The sequence below is a fragment of the Tursiops truncatus genome, chromosome 6 (assembly GCF_011762595.2).
Source record: "Tursiops truncatus isolate mTurTru1 chromosome 6, mTurTru1.mat.Y, whole genome shotgun sequence".
Lineage (NCBI taxonomy): Eukaryota > Metazoa > Chordata > Mammalia > Artiodactyla > Delphinidae > Tursiops > Tursiops truncatus.
The window spans coordinates 87,557,481-87,576,666 of record NC_047039.1 but is presented as its reverse complement, the minus strand read 5'-3'; the positions used below and the strand labels follow the sequence as shown (position 1 = coordinate 87,576,666).

Genomic DNA, 19,186 nt, shown 5'->3' with positions numbered 1-19,186 from the left:
TGCCTCTAACTTGTCTGATAGAGCTTTAACCTCCAGAGTCAGGGTGTGCTTTGTCTTACTAGGAACTCAGTCTGTCATTTGAAAACTTTATATGTTTTACTGGAAGCTTATCCATCCATTGCAAATCTGTTTTCATGCCAGCTGTAATATAGTGCTTCTGTTTGGACCAGTATGGAGGACTTCAAAGAATTCTGAAGTTCTAATTTTTATAAGGTAGAGTTGAAATGTATCTCCCTGTGAGGTCCATTAATTTGTAGGCCACACAGATGAAACTTAATTCTTCTCCCACTGGACAGCCCCTCAGATATTTGAAGACACCTGTCATTTATCCTAAGCCTTCCCCAGATAAGATGATATATGAGAACATACTTTGTAATCTCTAAATCACTGTACAGATGTGAGTAATGATGATGATGTCTGTGTTGATTATAGCAAGCCTCTCAGACTTGTCATTGTTCTGACCTGATTGCCTCTCTGTGGCCATGCTCCATATTGTTAATGAGCCATTTGAAAAGCAAAGCCCAGAATTAACATTATATTCAGGCTGTGGTCTGAATGTTTATGAGTCTAGAGGGAGTTGATCTTTATCCCATATTCCTCTTACTCAGCCCAAGGGTATTTCATCTCGGAAGCAGCACTGTCTTGTTGGCAACTTGGCAGTGAACTGTTTCACAGGTATTTTTTATGGGGTCTCTTTCATGTATACTAATGCAATTGGCTTTTCTGAACCTTTATATTTATATATGAATCTAAAACTTGATATATATATATATATATATATCAAACTTTATATATAGCTTTGTATATAAATATAAAGGTTGTTAAAAACATATATAAAATTTTATATTAATCCCCGTTAAACTGAATTTTTTGTAGTGTCCATTTGTTTTGGTTTTATCTTGATCCAGTAATTGCTTTATTGAGTAAGCACGTACATACTGACTGCTCACTACGTGTCTGACTCTGCCAGGCATTGCAGATTCAGAGATGAAAAGATCAAGTCCCTGACTCAGGAATACCACTTATCTTCCTGTGTATTATCTGTCCCTCACTGCTTTAGAACCTCTGAAATTTGCTATAAGCATGTCTGCATCTAAGTTGTTTGAAAAGCACATTTGAGTAGGATGGGACTGAGATGGAGAGCCCTGTGGTCTGAAGCTACAAATACTTGTAACAGCTGACAAGCCCACTACCACCTCCCTGCCTCTGCTCTGCTCTGCCAGCTATGAATTCCCGTAACTGTCCTGTGGTCAAGTCTTTATTTCTGCATTTTAATGCTTGAGACACTGTCAGGACACACTTTAAAATTAGTCTCAGTGTGATGAAACAGTTCTGACATTCATGTTATGAGTGCTTACCTCATAAATAGATCACAAGTGACCTTGAACTTGGGCAGACTATAATACAGCATTAATGATGAAACAGACACAGTCGTCTTCGGGAAGAATAACGGCAGCTTACTTGCTACCTGTGAAATTGAAACTACTCTGACTGGGAACCCATCGTTCAGTAAGTTTACTGAGCGTGGCACCTTGGCTTATCTGTTGGAAAGACAGAAAGGACGTGCAGTTTATAAAATCAGCCGGGGGTAAAATGCTTGTCAACACGTATCGTCCAGTATTTTGATTAATAGTTCTTGTGGCTTCATTAATTCAAAGTTCTTCTTCAATATGTTTATCTGCCCTTTCTTGTCTGATGATGATGAAGACTTGAGACGTGTTGTATCTTTGACTTAGGGGTGACCTTGATTTCCTCGTTTCACTTTTAGTGCAACTATGTGGTCCCTGCCACGCTGGTCATCATCATCTTCATCTGCTTCCAGCAGAAGTCCTATGTGTCCTCTACCAACCTGCCTGTGCTAGCCCTTCTACTGTTGCTGTATGGGTAAGGCACCTCTGGATGGGGCATATGGTATCAGATGTCAGGGGGAAGGCAGGGGACACCCAGTGGACATGTGTTTTTGTTCCTCACCAGGTGGTCCATCACACCTCTCATGTACCCAGCCTCCTTCGTGTTCAAGATCCCCAGCACAGCCTACGTGGTCCTCACCAGCGTGAACCTCTTCATCGGCATCAATGGCAGCGTGGCCACTTTTGTGCTGGAGCTCTTCACCAACAATGTGAGTTCTGCAGAAAGAGATGCTGGGATGAGCATAGTGTTTAGTCATGATCTTATTCTGCCTGCCTGCAGTGTTGACACCATGGACCACTCTGTCCTTTTGCAGAGTCTGTCTGTCTTTCCTGGGTTTGCATACCATCTCTCGCTTACCCTTTTCCTTATATGTCTCTGATCACATTTTTCTGTTTCCTTTGACAAGTTCTTGTATACTCCTTTCTGTTTAAATGTTGCTTTCCCCAGTATTCAGTTCTCTGGCATCTTGTTTCCCACTTCAGATGCTCTCTCTGGGTGATGGCATTCATGCTGGAAGATTTCACCACCACCTCTCAGTGCCTCGTGTTGTTCTCTCTCACGTCCATGCGTACCTTTGGCCCCGACTCCCCTTTTGAACTCTATTCTCATGTTCTCTCTTGCCCAGTGGATGGCTCCGTTTAGATTAACTGAAGGACACCCCAGACTGGCCATGTCCTAGATCATCTTCCCCTCAGAACCCAGTATTTCTCTTGCCGTTCCTGTCATGCTGGATGGCATTACCATCCCCTCAGTCACCCCAGCTGGGCAATATTAGAGCCATTTTATATGCTTTGCTTCTGCTTATTTCCCACATTCAGTTGGGAAATAAGTTCAGTTCCTCCCATTACAGATCTCTTAAACAAGGCTCCTTGTCCATTCTTGTTGTCATTGCCTTCATCCAGACATCTTAACTTAGCCCACAAAGCCTTTCAGAGGTGTACAACCCTTCCTTGACAGTTCCCACCACACTCTTTCCCAAGACATGGTAAGCTTTGGCTGAGTGGTCCCTTCAACCCTCCATACTCCTGTAGGCCTGGTTCAAGATCCCCAGCACAGCCGACATGGTCTTTATTCGCGTGAACCTCTTCATGGGCGTCCATGGCAGTGTGGCACTTTGGCGCTGGAGCTCTTCACCAACAACGTGCGATACTACCCAATTCTGTGACTCCTCTGTCGCAGAATCGGGTAGTATCTCACTAACCCTTCATGACTGAGCTTGAATGTGAAGCTTTCCTTACCTACCTTACGGGAGGTGCTCTGTCTTCCCTGTGCTCCCAAAGCCCACACAGTTCATGCCTCCAGTACAGCACATCCGAGTATGTAGTAATTTCCTGTTTCCATGTTTCTTTTCCTCGGAGTGGAGACTAGACTGTTTCTTATTAATCTCTGCCTCTCCTGTGCCCTGCCACAGTGCATCCAGCACATAGCAACTTACTCAGTTGTTGGGTATTTGGCCACTGCTGGATTGATGTATTCGAGAAGAATTTTTTAAACTCCAACAAAATCCTGAAACGGAAGTATTGACCCAGACGTGAGCAATTTGCTTTCAAAATGCTAAGCAAATATCTTATGATGGATTAGCTTCTGATTAAATATAATCATGTTTCTAAACTTTGCTCATATTTCTCCCATACTCATAGCATTATTCCAGCTTTTCTAAAGAGCAGAATTTTATTACATTATATATCATCCTCTGTGGCTACTGCTGTTTATTGGTATCTGAATTCAAAGGTTCAGTTTGACCTCAGGGAATCAAATTTGTTTTTCACTTCCATATTTTAGACTTTGGTAGATTTTTAGCCTGAATCACGAAAGACAGTCTCTCTCTGTCTTCTTTTTTTAGAAGCTGAATAACATCAATGATATCCTGAAGTCGGTGTTCTTGATCTTCCCACATTTTTGCCTGGGACGGGGGCTCATTGACATGGTGAAAAACCAGGCAATGGCTGATGCCTTGGAAAGGTTTGGTGAGTGACAGTAGTGGCTGTAGGATGTTTTAATAGAGATGGCAGTCTGCATGGGCCTTGGTACTTTGGCCTTTGTTTTGGAAAGAGGGTGGTGACTGGGCACAGGACTTCACTGATAGGGCTCATGTCGGTACAGCTGGTTGTGTCATGGGTCATGTGACACAACCATTTGTCTGAAAGATGAGACAGTAATTTTGGAGGTGAGGAGAATATTGGCTTAAGCTTGGACCCAGTGCCTGATACCACTGGTGGTGTTTGCCAGAGTCATTGGAAAAGTCAGACCACAGCTTTGAGAATTAGATACAGGCCAGAGAATCAGAAGGAAAGATGCAAACTTTGGCTCTATTGGGAAAATCATGGACCTGCAGATGGGGTCATATATTACCTTTTACACAGTCTATAAAAAGGTGATTTACTGCAGCTCTTTCTACATATAGAGTCTTTAAATTTATTTCTCCTGTGGCCACATTACTGTTCTTTATTGACTGGCTCATATAGTTAGATGGGCCATGTTATTTGATGGGCATAGAAGAGGGACTTTTTTTAAACTTGGAGGTACAAGGAGATATATAAGGATTTTAAGGGATATTTACATAAAACCAGATGAGTTGAGTCACCAGGTTACATTATATGCTATTGAAAGGGGCATCTTTTAAACGTGCTTTCTAATCTTTCTTAGTGAAGCTTATAATTTGTTAAAATACTGACCCTAAAAATTACCCTGGATTGTTTGCCTTTTTACAAAGGATTTTTGGCATGTCTCATTAAAATGGAAACATTAGGGACTTCCCTGGTGGTGCAGTGGTTAAGAATCCAGCTGCCAGTGCAGGGGACACGGGTTCGATCCCTGGTCCAGGAAGATCCCACATGCTGTGGGGCAACTAAGCCTGGGCACCACAACTACTGAGCCTGCGTGCTGCAACTACTGAAGCCCACGCGCCTAGAGTACGTGCTCCGCAACGAGAAGCCACTGCAATGAGAAGCCCGTGCACTGCAACAAAGAGTAGCCCCTGCTCGCCACAACTAGAGATAGCCTGTGCATAACAATGAAGACCCAACGCAGCCAAAAAAATAATAATAATAAGTAAATAAATAAATCTTAAGAAAATGGAAACATTAGATTTCTTAGATGAAGTTACAGTTCAAATACATGTTATCTCTGACATTCTGATTGATACTGTTTCACAGTATGTTTCCCCAAAACCTTACCCTAAATCAGATTTGGAAAGTGGTGACTCCCTTATTTTTTCCTCCTGTCCACGGGCCATAAACATTGGTATTTCCAGGAATGTAGGCCTGAATTTGAGGAAGGGCCATGGTCTCTGGTGCCTCCATTCTGACTGGATCTCTGCATTGTGTCTACCAGGGGAGAATCGCTTTGTCTCGCCGCTGTCTTGGGACTTGGTGGGACGAAACCTCTTCGCCATGGCCGTGGAAGGGGTGGTGTTCTTCCTCATCACTGTGTTGATCCAGTACCGATTCTTCATCAGGCCCAGGTGAGCTTTCTCTCAGAACTCACAGAGCGCCTGGTTGATGGTCACGGAGGAGGAACACAAGGAAATACTCGCCGGTGGTGGTTGGATTGACTTGAACTCAAAGCAGATAATCAAACTGATTTTCCTAATGTGGGCATCTCCCGGCCCCCAACACTGCCGACAACTCTGGAGTATGGATTTTACAGGACTGCTTTAGAAACTGGGTCTTTGACTTAGAAAATAACTTGAAAAGTTGATTTGGTTTTGTTTCTTAATTTTTTCCCCCAAGACCTGTAAAGGCAAAGCTTCTTCCTCTGAATGATGAGGATGAAGATGTGAGGAGGGAGAGACAGAGAATTCTTGATGGTGGAGGACAGAATGACATCTTGGAAGTCAAGGAGCTGACTAAGGTGAGGCAATGAGGACAGGCTATAACAACTTGTCTTCAATTTTTTCAGCTTTATATGTTGGAAACTAGCATTTTGCTGACTCAATAAAAAGAGCATGCTTCCTAAAATGTGCATCTATACCAAGTTTCTGTCAATTTAATTTTATTTAAAATACACCATGGGGACTTCTTAATTAAAGAAATCCTACTGAAAATAATTATACTGTGAATTCTCATTCTTGAGTATATTTGTTTTTCACACATTTATGCATTAGTTATTAAAACATCTAATATTGTGTATCGAGGCAAAGCTGAAGTTGATAGAATAATGATTGATTTTGAGTTTCATGGTCCAAAAAGCTGGTAAATCTCCATTGCTGGGCTTCTCTGGTGGCGCAGTGGTTGAGAGTCCACCTGCCGATGCAGGGGACATGGGTTCGAGCCCCAGTCCGGGAAGATCCCACATGCCACAGAGCAGCTGGGCCCATGAGCCATGACCGCTGGGCCTGCGCGTCCAGAGCCTGTGCTCTGCAACGGGAGAGGCCACAACAGTGAGAGGCCCACGTAACGCAAAAAAAAAAAAAAAAAATCTCCATTGTTTAAGAAGAGGGTCTGTTTCAGCCCTTTCTAGGTGCCAGAATCCCAACAAATTCACTTTTTTGTAATCTGTTCAATATTTGCAATGTTTTGATAACAAATTATTACCCTGTAAAATTTAGTTTTTAAAATATCTACAGTGTCTTTACATATTAAATGAAAATTATATAAATATTAATGACCAATATATTTTGTAAAAGTCTGACGTTAGATTAAAAACTAAAAAGAAATTCACTTGTATTTTGAGCTTCAGGGTCATTCAGAAGCCAGTTGCCACAGAGACAGACCAAGGCTTTAGCACATCACATGTGTGACTTAGTCTTATCGACGAGTCTTATTTTGTGGTGTGTTTAGGTCATAATTCCGTCTTCCACAGTTGCCTGGGACAGCTGTGAGTCACTGCAGCTCATGAATTTTTGCATTTTGTTTGTTGCAGGTATATAGAAGGAAGAGGAAACCTGCTGTCGACAGGATTTGCATTGGCATTCCTCCTGGTGAGGTAAAGACACTTTGTCTACCTTGTGTTTGCCCCTATTAATTCAGACTGTCTCTACTGCAATCAAACAATAATGTCTGTAAGGGATTAAAAGTGGTTTTAAAAGGCTTCTCCATTTATGTCTGTGTGGAGCAATCCATCATTGAAAGGATGGGGGCCCCATATATAAGCAATTTTGGATAATCTCAGACAATGTAAGAAAAGTATGCAATCCAAAATGTGATTTTGTGATCCATTCCAGGTGATAATGAAATTCAAATAGATTTTAAAAGATAGATTTTCTCCTTTCTCGTTTATGCGTATATTCTTGTATGCCCTTTAGCCAGATTAGATGGTGAAATTTGACTTGTTGGCTTTCATTACTGTTTTTCACACATTAACTTTGGTCTTAACCTGACGACTCAAATGATATTTACAAATACACCCACACTTTCATTATAAAACATATGTTTAAATATCTATATGATTTCTTAAAACCAAGAAAATAGTTGACTCTTCATTAAGAATGATGTTTTAGGATCATGTTACATGAAAATGAAGCGGAGGTGACTATTTTATAAGGGTCATTTACATTCAGATTTTTAGTAGTTTACTTATACAACTTACCCAATCTTTTTCAGTGCTTTGGACTTCTAGGTGTCAATGGGGCTGGGAAATCATCAACTTTCAAGATGTTAACAGGAGATACCAGTGTTACCAGAGGAGATGCTTTTCTTAACAAAAACAGGTGAGAAAAGAAGTCTGTGTTTCGCCACAGACTTTTTTTAAACTTTATTTAAATGAATATGTTGTTATTTTTCTGATTATAACAGTACTCTGTAGTTTCTAAAAATGTTGAAATATAGTAAAACTGTAAAGAAGAAATTAAAAGTCATCCATAATCCCAGTACCTGGAGATAACTACTATTTACATTTCATTTTAGTCTCACTCTTTTTTTATAACAGCTTTATTCAGGTATGATTTACATGCCGTACAATTTACTTGTTTTAAGAGTACAACAAATGACTTTTAGGCAATTTACAGAATTGTGCAACCATTATCACAATACAATTTTAGAACATTCCCATCACCCCAAATCTCTCTACTTTATATACACATAAAAATATATTATAAAATTGACATCATACTACATCTAGATTTTTAAATTAGTTCTTTTGTTGTTAATGACTGTATTATTGTATATAATACAATATATACTGGTTACGTATTCTAAGATGTAGAAATTTTGCTGCATAAAATGCATCTATGTACATGTACCTATAGTTTATTTCACCAATTCCTTATTGTTAGACATTTGTTTCTGTTTTTCATTAAATGTGTCCTTGTATTCATCTTGATTGTTTCCTCAGGGAAAATTCCTACAAGATAAAAGGTTATCTATATACTTGCTAAGTTGCCCTCGCTAAAGGGTGTGCCAACTGTTGGTGTCACCGTGGGCTATTATCCGAGAGTGCACAGATCACTAAGCAGTCTGATCGTAAGGGGTACAGTACCCTTTAGAGTCCTGTTGGGCAATGTTACACTCGAGCACTCGAAATATGTGGGACTTCTCTGGGCTTTTTATATTGGAGAGACGGTACAAGGCAGTGGCTTTCAAACTCTTTGATCATGACCCACAATACCAAAATCAATACATTTTACCTCTCAACCGAGTAAATACACAAAAACACATAAACAGGCATATAGCTTAAATAAAAGTTTTGTAAAACATTACCTACTCTTCCTGCTTGCAGTGCACTTTGATATTTCTTATTCTGCTATCTACCACACCATTTAAAAAATACTGGCTGTGACCCGCTAAATATATTTCACAAAGTACTAATGGGTGGTGACTCACAATCTGGACAAGGGGCTGTTAGCCAATAAAATTGAAAAGAGCAAGGAACTTAATGTACTCATGGCTCTCCTCTGCATCTTACACGTTTTTTCAGTAGCAGTGTAAAGGAGGTTTAAGAGAACAGAATTTCTAGAATAGTTGGCCTAAGGCTACACACCAGCTTTCCCCGTCTTGTTCCTAGTACCAGGCTCCCGGGGCACACAGCAATGGCAGCAATAACTGGCCCAAACTAAGGTTCGTCACAGTGCCTGGTTCTGAGAGCTGGTGTGGGCAGTGTAGCTGTGAGGTCCAGGCACAGGGTCTGTGAGCGCCTCAATCATAGTTCTGGAAAAGGCTGGATCTGGGAGTACTAATTTATATGCAGAGAGGAATGAATACTGCTGATGGCCCAAACTCGTGGTTGTCCAGAGGTGGCTAAGGTGCAGCTATCAGCCTGGATGTGACACTGAGCTTTCTCCTACATTAGGGATCCTTAACCCGAGAATGGCTTCATAGGGCCTAAAAACTGCCCCCACCAATATATGTCAAATTGTGTCTGTAGGTATATTTTTTGTTGTCGTCAGATTCTCAGAGGGTCTGTGATCAAAAAAACCTTCAAAACCAGGAGGATTCCTGGGTTGAGTATTTAGTGGGACCAGGGGGTCTGGATCATGTTATGTGCGAGTCAATGTATGGGCAGCAAAAAGCAGAGGAAGTCACAGTGAGTTGCTGAGCCTCCTCTGACGTGAATGGAGCAACAGAGCATATGGTGCATATGACTGGGCCACAGAATCAAGTCAGGGATGGACACTTAGTGTTAAAGTCCCGGGATAGTGTGACTCAGGCTGTTGATAAAGATGGTGCCACAGCTGGGATGGACTTGGGAATTCTGAAATGGGACTGAGCCTGCAGATTGAGGTGCTGGGGGAGCCAGGTGCAAGGACTGGGCAGGGTATAGGCCAGAACCCTGACTTCCAGGAGGGGCTGGCATCCTGGGGGCAGAAAGGCTGTCCCCCCACACACGCAGGTGTGCTCACTGGTGTGTTGGTCATGCGCAAGCACTCTTTATAGGAATATTAGGCAAGATGGTCTGATCAGAGTATCTAAATGCTTAAAAACCTGACCAGTTTTGTTTTTCTTCGCAGTATCTTATCGAACATCCACGAAGTACATCAGAACATGGGCTATTGCCCTCAGTTCGATGCCATCACAGAGCTGCTGACTGGAAGAGAGCACGTGGAGTTCTTTGCGCTCTTGAGAGGTGTCCCGGAGAGAGAAGTTGGCAAGGTACCGTGGGCACCGGAAAGCCAGCCTGTCTCCCTTGGCGTCCTAACGGTGTACCTTACGGCTGTGACCTTCACACATGACCATCGGCTTCAGGCTGTTCTTCCTTGTGGATGCAGCAATGTGAAGTGCTGGCTCTTCGCAGCTCCTTTCAGGGTGGGAGGCCGTGGTGGCGGTGGGACAGGGATAGTTGAACTGCCTCACACCGGCGGACAGAGAGGGAGTGCTGCTCCCACCCACGCGAGTCCCTGCCCCCCTGCTGCTGGTTCCTCCACACTTGCCAGGTCGTGATTGTATAGAATCTGGTCCTACTCAGTGAAAGAGTTTTCATATGCAAGTGTAAGAAAGCATGATCAAATTCCCAAACCCAACAAAGGTCAAGACGCTTTTTATCACCCTTAGGTTGGTGAGTGGGCAATTCGGAAACTGGGCCTCGTGAAGTATGGAGAAAAATATGCTGGGGACTATAGCGGAGGCAACAAGCGCAAGCTCTCGACGGCCATGGCTTTGATTGGCGGGCCTCCTGTGGTGTTTCTGGTGAGTGTGACTGTGAATGGGAAACTTTGTCCTGGCCTGAATGGAAGACACCTCTTTTCTAAAGTCCTCGATGTCCAGGCCGTGCACGGCTGGCTTGGCAATGGCAACCCCCCTCCCCCGATGAGGAACAGCAGGGCAGCCTCAGAGAACCAGAGGGAAGCTCTGTCGCCCTTCTCCTTGACACACATTGGGGTGGCTCTGACATGCCCTCAGATGCTCCAAAGGAGGAGATACTCCAGAGACCTTGTTTCTCTAGCGTGGAGAACCCCAACAGGTGCAGCTGAGGCTGGGTGTGTGATTTGACCTTTCTCTGGACCATACTATATGCCATCTATGTGTTCATCCCCTGAAGACTGAGAGTGTGGATACAGCTTTAGGATCCCCAAGGTAGCACCTGGGTCATAGTTCCTTACATACAGATAAATGGAAAACAGAAGGTCAGACTGACAGTGGCCCTTGACCCTTTTTCTTCTGTAGAGGAGAAGAGCACTGAAGTTATTACAGGAAGAATCCTTGGGCTGAGGCTTTAAAGTTATCCAGACTATTTGGATTTGTTTCTCTAAAACTAGCAAGTACAGTATAACAGGCTAAGCCAGAGTGAACTAGAATTAAAAAAAAAGAAAAGAAAAGGAATTTTACCCAAACCTTAAACTGACTTCAGTATCAGACAAAAATAATTTTTAGTATATACTTGTCAGTCATGAAAAGATGGTTGAAACTAAAAGACTTTTCCCCTTCCCTTTCTGTTTATTTGGAGAAATTTCATTTCATAAAAAATTAGAGTTTTCTACTTCAGTGATGCATGTAAAAGTCAACTGGTTGCAAACAGTATGAAATATTCTTGTATGTTAGGTCTGGTTCTTTGGTCCATCAGGAAATAAATAGAATGGTAAGTTAAAACTTAGGCTATTTCAGAGATGCTTCTGAATTTAAAACCAAACCTATCTTTGATTTTTTTTTTTTCCCAGCACATAATAGGGCTTATTTTATTCTAATTACAGGATGAACCGACCACAGGCATGGACCCCAAAGCCCGGCGATTCTTGTGGAATTGTGCCTTAAGTATCATCAAGGAAGGGAGATCAGTAGTGCTTACATCTCATAGGTCTGTAGTGAAGACTTAGCTTGGCTTTTTTGCTGCATAATCTTTAAGTTTTCCAAGTACTATATATGATCATTGTATAAAAAAATAGAAAACACAAAAAGGCAAATAGAAAAAAAAAATTATGATCACCTGACATTGCATCACTAGGAGACAACTATTACTGTCATCAGGCCATATGTCTTTGCAGAGTTTCCCTATGCAAATCTATACACAGTGTATATGTTTTTTACAAACAAAAATGCAAGCTTTAGCATATATACTAAGTCCTTTTTCCCTTAACAATACCGAGAACATTATTCCAAGTCAGTTAATTTAGATGTGTCATCATTTCTCATAGCTATTAGTGAATAGTATTCCATTAGGATATACCCTAATTTATTTAACCATTCCTCTTTTGTGTAGACATTTGGATCATTTCCAACTTTTTTCACGATTATAAACGGCATGGCAGTGAACAGCGTTTTCCCTCCATCTTCATGTATTTGTAACAGGATGCAATTACACCCCAGGAAGCTGGGGATCTGTTTCTTTGAAATGCCAAATGACATGGTGATGTTCTGATGGTTATAGGAGCATCTCTCTAAAACTAAGCCTCATTCTGTTTTCCCACAGTATGGAAGAATGTGAAGCTCTTTGCACTAGGATGGCAATTATGGTCAATGGGCGGTTCAGGTGTCTTGGCAGTGTCCAACATCTGAAAAATAGGTAACAAAGATAGTTTCTTTGGGATCCCACATACTGAGAAATTGTGTATTTATTCTTTTGTGAGTGTATAATGGTGGATCTAAAAGGGAAATAAACTGAACAAGATGGTATAGTGGAAAGAATGAGGACTTTGAAGTCAAACAGAGCTGCGTGCAAATTCTGTCTTTACCTTTTATGGGTTGTATGCACTTCGGCAAGTTATTTAACCTCTCTGAGGGGCAGTGTTCTAGGAATATCTGCTTTCTAGCTTTGTTATAGAGTTGTAATGGGAAGATTTATATGTGCCAGTAAGGTTAGAGCATAGGCTTCAGAGTCAAGCACAAGTTGGGTCCACACCATGGGCCTACCATTTCTGAGCTACGTACCATGAGCAAGTGACTAACACTCTCAGTTTCAATTTCTCTGTAACATCTGACAGACCTCACAGGTCTAGGTGAGGATTAAATGAAGTCATGTCTAAAGCCCTCGGCAAGGCAGCTCACATAGAATAGGTATTCAGTACGTGACCACTGGTTCCTGCTCGCTGAAACTTATTTCTGGGTCTGGCAGGGACCTCTGTCTTTCATGGCCCAAGTGGGGTTCTCAGAGTTAAATATTCTTTTGAGAAGTTTCCCGAGGGTCTTCCATTTGGACTTTCTTTTTCCTGCTTTCAGGTTTGGAGATGGTTATACAATAGTCGTACGAATAGCAGGGTCCAACCCTGACCTGAAGCCTGTCCAGGAGTTCTTTGAACTCGCCTTCCCGGGAAGCGTGCTGAAGGAGAAGCACCGGAACATGCTGCAGTACCAGCTTCCCTCTTCACTGTCTTCCCTGGCCAGGATTTTCAGCATCCTTTCCCAGAGCAAAAAGCGACTCCACATAGAAGACTACTCTGTCTCTCAGACAACACTTGACCAAGTAAGCTTAGAGTGTCAAAAACAGGTTTCCTTTTCAGGGTGAGGCTTCCTGCCGCTTCTCCACCCACTGCCCATTGTGGGCCCTATAGCACAGTATAGATGAGCTGAGCATGAACTCCTGATCTACTACTGCTAGTTATGCTTTTTACCTAACCTCCCTGAATCTGCAGAGGGAGATGATACTACCAACTTCATAGGGTTCATGTGAGAATAAATTGTCATAATAATCATAAAAACTGCAGTTTTTTATTGAGTATCTGCCATGGGCAGGTATTATGCCAGGTGCCTTATCCCATTTAAATTAGATAACATCAGGTACCAGATAGATCCTGGCACTTAGTAGGTGTTCAGTAAATGTTAGTTTTCAACCCTCTTCCCTTTAATCAGGCCTGTATGAGTCAAAGTAAATAGATGATTGAGCAGTTGGTGATTTGGGGGGCAATAATAGAAGGTGAGTTTTTTAGGTTAATGCTTTGTCAAGTATTCCCCTCTCCCTCCCACACAAAATTTTCTAGTTAATCTATTTATTCAATCTCGTATTCTCTAATTTTCACGTGGGGAAAAATGCAACTAGAATAAAGAGAGCAAGTTAGAGCTATTTATAAAGTCCACCTTTATTTTGACAGGTATTTGTAAACTTTGCCAAGGACCAAAGTGATGATGACCACTTAAAGGACCTGTCATTACACAAAAACCAGACAGTAGTGGATGTTGCACTTCTCACATCTTTTCTGCAGGACGAGAAAGTGAAAGAAAGTTATGTATGAAGAATCCTGTTCATACAGGGTGGCTAGAAGAAAGGAGGAACTAGACCTTCCTTTGCACTATGTGAAGTGTTCCAGAGGGAAGAGCTGGAAGATTTTGTGGGAAGAGGTAAACTGGATACTGTACTGATACTATTCAATGCAATGCAATTCAATGCAATGAAAACAAAATTCCATTACAAGGGCAGTGCCTTTGTAGCCTATGTCTCGTATGGCTCTCGAGTGAGAAAGACTTGAATTTAGTTTATTACCTTATACTTATGTGAAACTCTAGTATGGAACCCAGTGGACATATGGGTTTGACATACTTTTTTGTTCCTTTGTGTTCTAACTGGGGTTGCAACAATAATTCATCAAGTAATCATGGCCAGTGATTGTTTATCAAAATCAAAAGGCATCCTCATTCATTAAGCCGTGCCAAGCCAGGAGACTGGTTTCCCGGTGACACAGCCAGTGCCGGCAATGAGTGTGCCGGAATTACTAATGCCAAGTTGCTCAGAAAGCCCGAAGCACCATGGTGTGTCATACACACCTTTGTGAAAGCTGCTCTACTCAGAGTCTGTTGACATCATCAAATATCGGGTGACAAAATGGTTCCATGTGTGGGGAAAGTCCTGCTTTGATTCCCTCTTTGATGAGCTGCTCTGATGGTGGTGACATGCAAATTGCAACATGCAAATTGCATGGTAACATGCAAGAGTGAGACTTGGTTTCGTTGTTATCCTTGCTTGGAACCATGAGTCTCCGAGGCTATCCTTCTGGGACTCTTTAAGTATACTTAGATCCTGGTTAAGAAGCAAAGAATCAGCAACCGCATTGTTGGGGCCGCAGGCTGTGGAAGCCAGGGCATGGGATGAAGAGGATGATGCGTTCAAACCAAGGGAGGCCTGTGTCCATTTGTCCTGATTGTCTGCTAACACGGTACAGTGCATCTCAAGATCTTGTTGCTTGATACAAGCATAGTATTATTTCTGGCTTTTTGGATTAATCTAGAATATGAAAAGATGGAGTTGTATTTGAGAAAAAGCTTTGTACTTTTAATGTTATTTGGAATTGTAAGTTCTGTCAGTGACTTCTGAAACCTTAGAATGGCCTCTTTGTAGAACCCTGTGGCACAGAGGAGTATGGCCACACTGCCGCGCTAGCTTTATTTTTTCATGTAAGTTTGCGAATGGATCATCTAATGCCTAGTGACTAGAAAACAGTGTGATGGCCAAGATCTCATGACAACATTGTATTTAAGTTTCTTTAAGATCGTTTAGAATACTTTTAGTATCAGTGCATTAATCAAGTATTTTTTGAGTGTATGTTATAACTGAGTATGGATGGATGCGGTGAGGAGATATTAAGTCTCAGTAGATTTCCTGTGCCATGTTTGTCAGCTAACTGGTTTACAAATACAGGTTTTGTTGTGGTTGTGGGAACCCACTGAAAGAATATTGGGCAGCCCACTTTTTGAAAATAGCAACAATGCAAAAGCCAAGAAAGTTTAAATGTCATGAGGATCACAAGACTATACAATGAATACTTTCACAGAGAAGATGGCTGGCTTCAAAGCTTGTTGAATAACATAAAACTGTGCTTATGGCATTTAGTACCTTCGAATAATTGACTTTGAAAATCTCAGATACCCCATTCTGACAATCTCAGATTTGTCATCTCTTCAATCACTAACCTATCATGAAAAAAACAAAACAAAAAGAAAACAGCAAATGCCCCCACGTGAAGATTATCTCAGACTTTTCTAACCCAGTTTAATTTTTTTAGTCAGTAAATACTTGTTAAAAATAATATTGCACTAATGCTTAATGTCATCTGTCTTGAGGCAACAAAATTATGAGAGAAATACTGTTTGGTAAAGTCATCTTTCAATATCATTACTAATGTCTTCTCCTTTAAAAAAAATTTAGATATTAACTCTAAAGGTACAAGATTTCAGATCTATCCAAATCTGTATTTTTTCTTTTAAAATTTACTGTATGTTATCATGCAACTTGTTGCTTGGAAAAAGAAAATGACCTTTAGGGGACTTCCCTGGTGGTCCAGTGGTTAAGACTTTACCTTCCAATGCAGGGGGTGCAGGTTCGATCCCTGGTTGGGGAGCCAAGATCCCACAGGCCTCACGGCCAAAAAACCAAAACATAAAACAGAAGCAATATTGCAACAAATTCAATAAAGACTTTAAAAATGGCCCACATCAAAAAATCTTTAAAAAAAAAAAAAAGAAATGAATGCCGATATTTTCTAAAATGATAAGCAAGCAATGGAGGCATTTTTCCAATAACTATTGGCATGAGCTCATATTTTATGCTATCTTTAATGATATGAAATTTATAGAATAATTGTTTCTCCTTGTTCAATGTTTTTCAAAATCAAGCTTCTGTTTTCCCATTTCACTAGAATCATGTTCTAATTCTGTATTATATTAAAACCATGAGTAGCTCCTTTATTTGATTACTTCAAGGCCATGTTTTAAAATATCAAAAGACACTGTGAACTACTTTTAAAAAAATGCAACATTTCAATATAGATTTAAAGGTTCTCTTAAGCTAGAAAAAGTCTACAGCTACCCATCTACTTCATTAATATTGTTACCTTTTAGACTATCCAAACAGCAGTCTTTTAAATTTTTCTGTGTAAGCCTAATTATAGTAGAAATTTTTACAACTCTCTGCTCAGTCAGGTAAAATTTCTATATAATCCCTGTGGAAATGTAACCATGTGAGTTTCAGAAATTTTCAAAAGTGTTTAAAGATTTAGGGTTTTGCTTCTTTTGGACACCTTAAACCTTATTAACTGTGAATATGAAAAATACAAAAGAAAACAATAACAAAGCCCTCTATAGGTAAACGCCCAGCATAGGTCATTGTTAAAAAACAAATAACCAAACCTCAAACTACTGTATTTCAATATCTGTACTGAAGGCATATGCATTGTGACTATTAAATGTTGCACAGCATTCACTGTATACTAATCATTGACTAAAGGGATGTGTCTGTTTTCTTCTCGTGGTTGTATATATCAGGTAAAAATTTTTTCCAAAGAGCCATGTGTCATATTATCTTGAACCACTTTGACGCTGAGATATTAATTTCTACCCTTGTTACTATTTACTAGTAATAATATAGTGCTATAGTCATGTTGTTCTAATTCTCTTCAGAATTGTTGCATCCCTTTTTATAGAATGTTTAACCTTCCATAAGGTTTAAGTATTCTGTTCTCCCGTCTTATACCCTACGATGAAGCTATGTTTTTGTGCTTTTTCTTTACCATTGGCCCTTCATTCCAAGCACTTTATGCTGTCTGTAATGGGATCTATTTTTGCACTGGAATATCTGAGAATTGCAAAACTAGACAAAAGTTTCACAATAGATTTCTAAGTTAAATCATTTTCATTAAAAGAAAAAAAAAGAAAAAAATTTTGTATTGTCAATAACTTTATATGAAGTATTAAAAAGGCATATTTCTATGTTGTAATAAGTCACGAAATAAACCTGTGACAGTTCTGTTGTGGTCTGTACTTATTTATTTTCGTGCATTCATAGCACCACCTACTGTTGGAGCTTATAAAGTCATTACAGAAGTAAGAAATGTCTGCTCATAGAAGGGAAGACGCTTGGACCAAAAGTAGAAATTTAGAAAAAACTAAATGTCCTGTTAATCACAAAAGAAAATCGAGGGGACTACTTGAAAATAAAGGGTGTTTCGCACTTTCATGGTTCAGTTTTGGTAGTAACTGATACTAAGTTTATGAGGTTTTAGATAAACTTATTTTGCTTAATGATGATGAAGCTGTAGAGATCTCTGCAAATACTCTGTAGCTAAGCCATTTAATAAAAACCTCATTACTTCATTTGGCACTGAGGAAGCTCAAAGGCAGCCTTCAGTGCTCTTTTGTTTATTCAACCAAAATACAAGGACACAGTATGGCAGGTGTGCCCGCAAGGTGCTGGCAAGAGTGAGCATGCAGGAAAATAGGCAAACGTGGGAGGAGAAACGATAGTAATGTTGGAGGGGCCTTCCCTTCCTTCTGTAAGAAGTGCTGTGCAGTCTGCGCCCAAGGTTATGTAGTGCTATGATATGTGGGTGCATTTGTCATAGCTCACAAGCATTGTTTCTGAGACTGACTGCTAATCTCGGTCCTTGAAGAACCCCTGTCAAACAGGCCCTCTCAGGCAGCACAGTGGAGTCGTGGCTCTGCTTGTGACCTCTTGATGGCCGTGACGTGTAGTGAGCAGTCCTTTGCTAAGGCGTGGATCTGAACTTTGCGGGCGGGAGGATTGTGGCTTTGCGACTGAGCCTGGTTGACTGCCCGGCGTCAGCATCACAATTATGTCTCTCCCCCTTGAAGTTCACATTATAGCCACTTTAAGGAAATGACAGAAAATTGTGTTTGTGAAAAATGACAATTGAGAGAGAGAGAAAAAAATACTGAAAAATAAAAGGCAGTTAGTTAAGATAATATGTTACTCATGAGTCTTGACCAAAACATTCTTCTATCTAGGAAAAAAGCCTGTATAAACATTTACAGGTTCAGAAAAACTCTGGAAACTTTGGAATGCTAATGCATACATTGAATAAGAAAAAGCTTGAGAAGATTAGCTACCTTTTTCAAGGGTTTAACTGTGTTGTCAGGTATTTTATTTAATCCTCAGAACCTGCCATATGAGGTAAGTAGTACCATTTGGCATATGAGTAAACTGACTCAGAGAATAAGGAACTGTTCAAAGAGACACAGCTAGTAACTGGCAGAGGGTTCTTTCAGTGAAGTTGGGTATCAGTTAAAATCGTCCTTATAAAATCAGTTTGGCATCATTATGCAATAATGTAACAAATACTTCTTGAACTCTCTCATGCACCAGATACTCTTCTAGGTTCTGGGGATACAGTGTTGAAGAAGGCAGAATTCCTGCTCTAATGAACTTGAATTTCAATGGAGAAGTTATATTCATATTCACAACAGATGTGTGGGTAAAGAAATGTAATAAATTCAGACAGCACTAAGTGCTAAGAAGAAAATACAACACAGTAACAATAAGCACGGAGAGGTGTCAGGCCTCTGCGGAGTGACATATGAGCTCAGATGTGAATAAAATGAACAGGAGCCAACATTTGAAGGTGGGTAGGAAGAATGTTCCTGGAAGAAAGAACACTCGGTGCCAAAGCCCCAAGTGGGAAAATCTTGGCAAGTTGGGGAGCAAGGAGAGAATTCCAGTGTCTCTGGAGTTGTAGGCAATGGAATCA

The 19,186-nt window shown here is 40.7% G+C and overlaps 1 protein-coding gene across 8 annotated transcripts in view; it reads left to right on the top strand.

Annotated features, from left to right (window-relative positions):
- Positions 1 to 17,448, top strand: part of ABCA1 (ATP binding cassette subfamily A member 1) — a 183,097-nt gene extending 165,649 nt beyond the window's left edge. For all 8 annotated transcript variants that reach the window (XM_033858351.2, XM_073806347.1, XM_019949001.3 and 5 more), the window contains 13 exons: positions 1,769 to 1,884; positions 1,975 to 2,119; positions 3,755 to 3,878; positions 5,245 to 5,374; positions 5,643 to 5,763; positions 6,775 to 6,837; positions 7,455 to 7,561; positions 9,797 to 9,938; positions 10,338 to 10,472; positions 11,474 to 11,577; positions 12,190 to 12,282; positions 12,936 to 13,179; positions 13,805 to 17,448. In XM_033858351.2, the coding sequence (XP_033714242.1) occupies positions 1,769 to 1,884; positions 1,975 to 2,119; positions 3,755 to 3,878; positions 5,245 to 5,374; positions 5,643 to 5,763; positions 6,775 to 6,837; positions 7,455 to 7,561; positions 9,797 to 9,938; positions 10,338 to 10,472; positions 11,474 to 11,577; positions 12,190 to 12,282; positions 12,936 to 13,179; positions 13,805 to 13,945 (1,665 nt within the window). In that variant the 3' untranslated portion in view covers positions 13,946 to 17,448. The remainder of the gene's footprint in view (positions 1 to 1,768; positions 1,885 to 1,974; positions 2,120 to 3,754; positions 3,879 to 5,244; positions 5,375 to 5,642; positions 5,764 to 6,774; positions 6,838 to 7,454; positions 7,562 to 9,796; positions 9,939 to 10,337; positions 10,473 to 11,473; positions 11,578 to 12,189; positions 12,283 to 12,935; positions 13,180 to 13,804) is intronic.
- Positions 17,449 to 19,186: the final 1,738 nt, after the last annotated feature.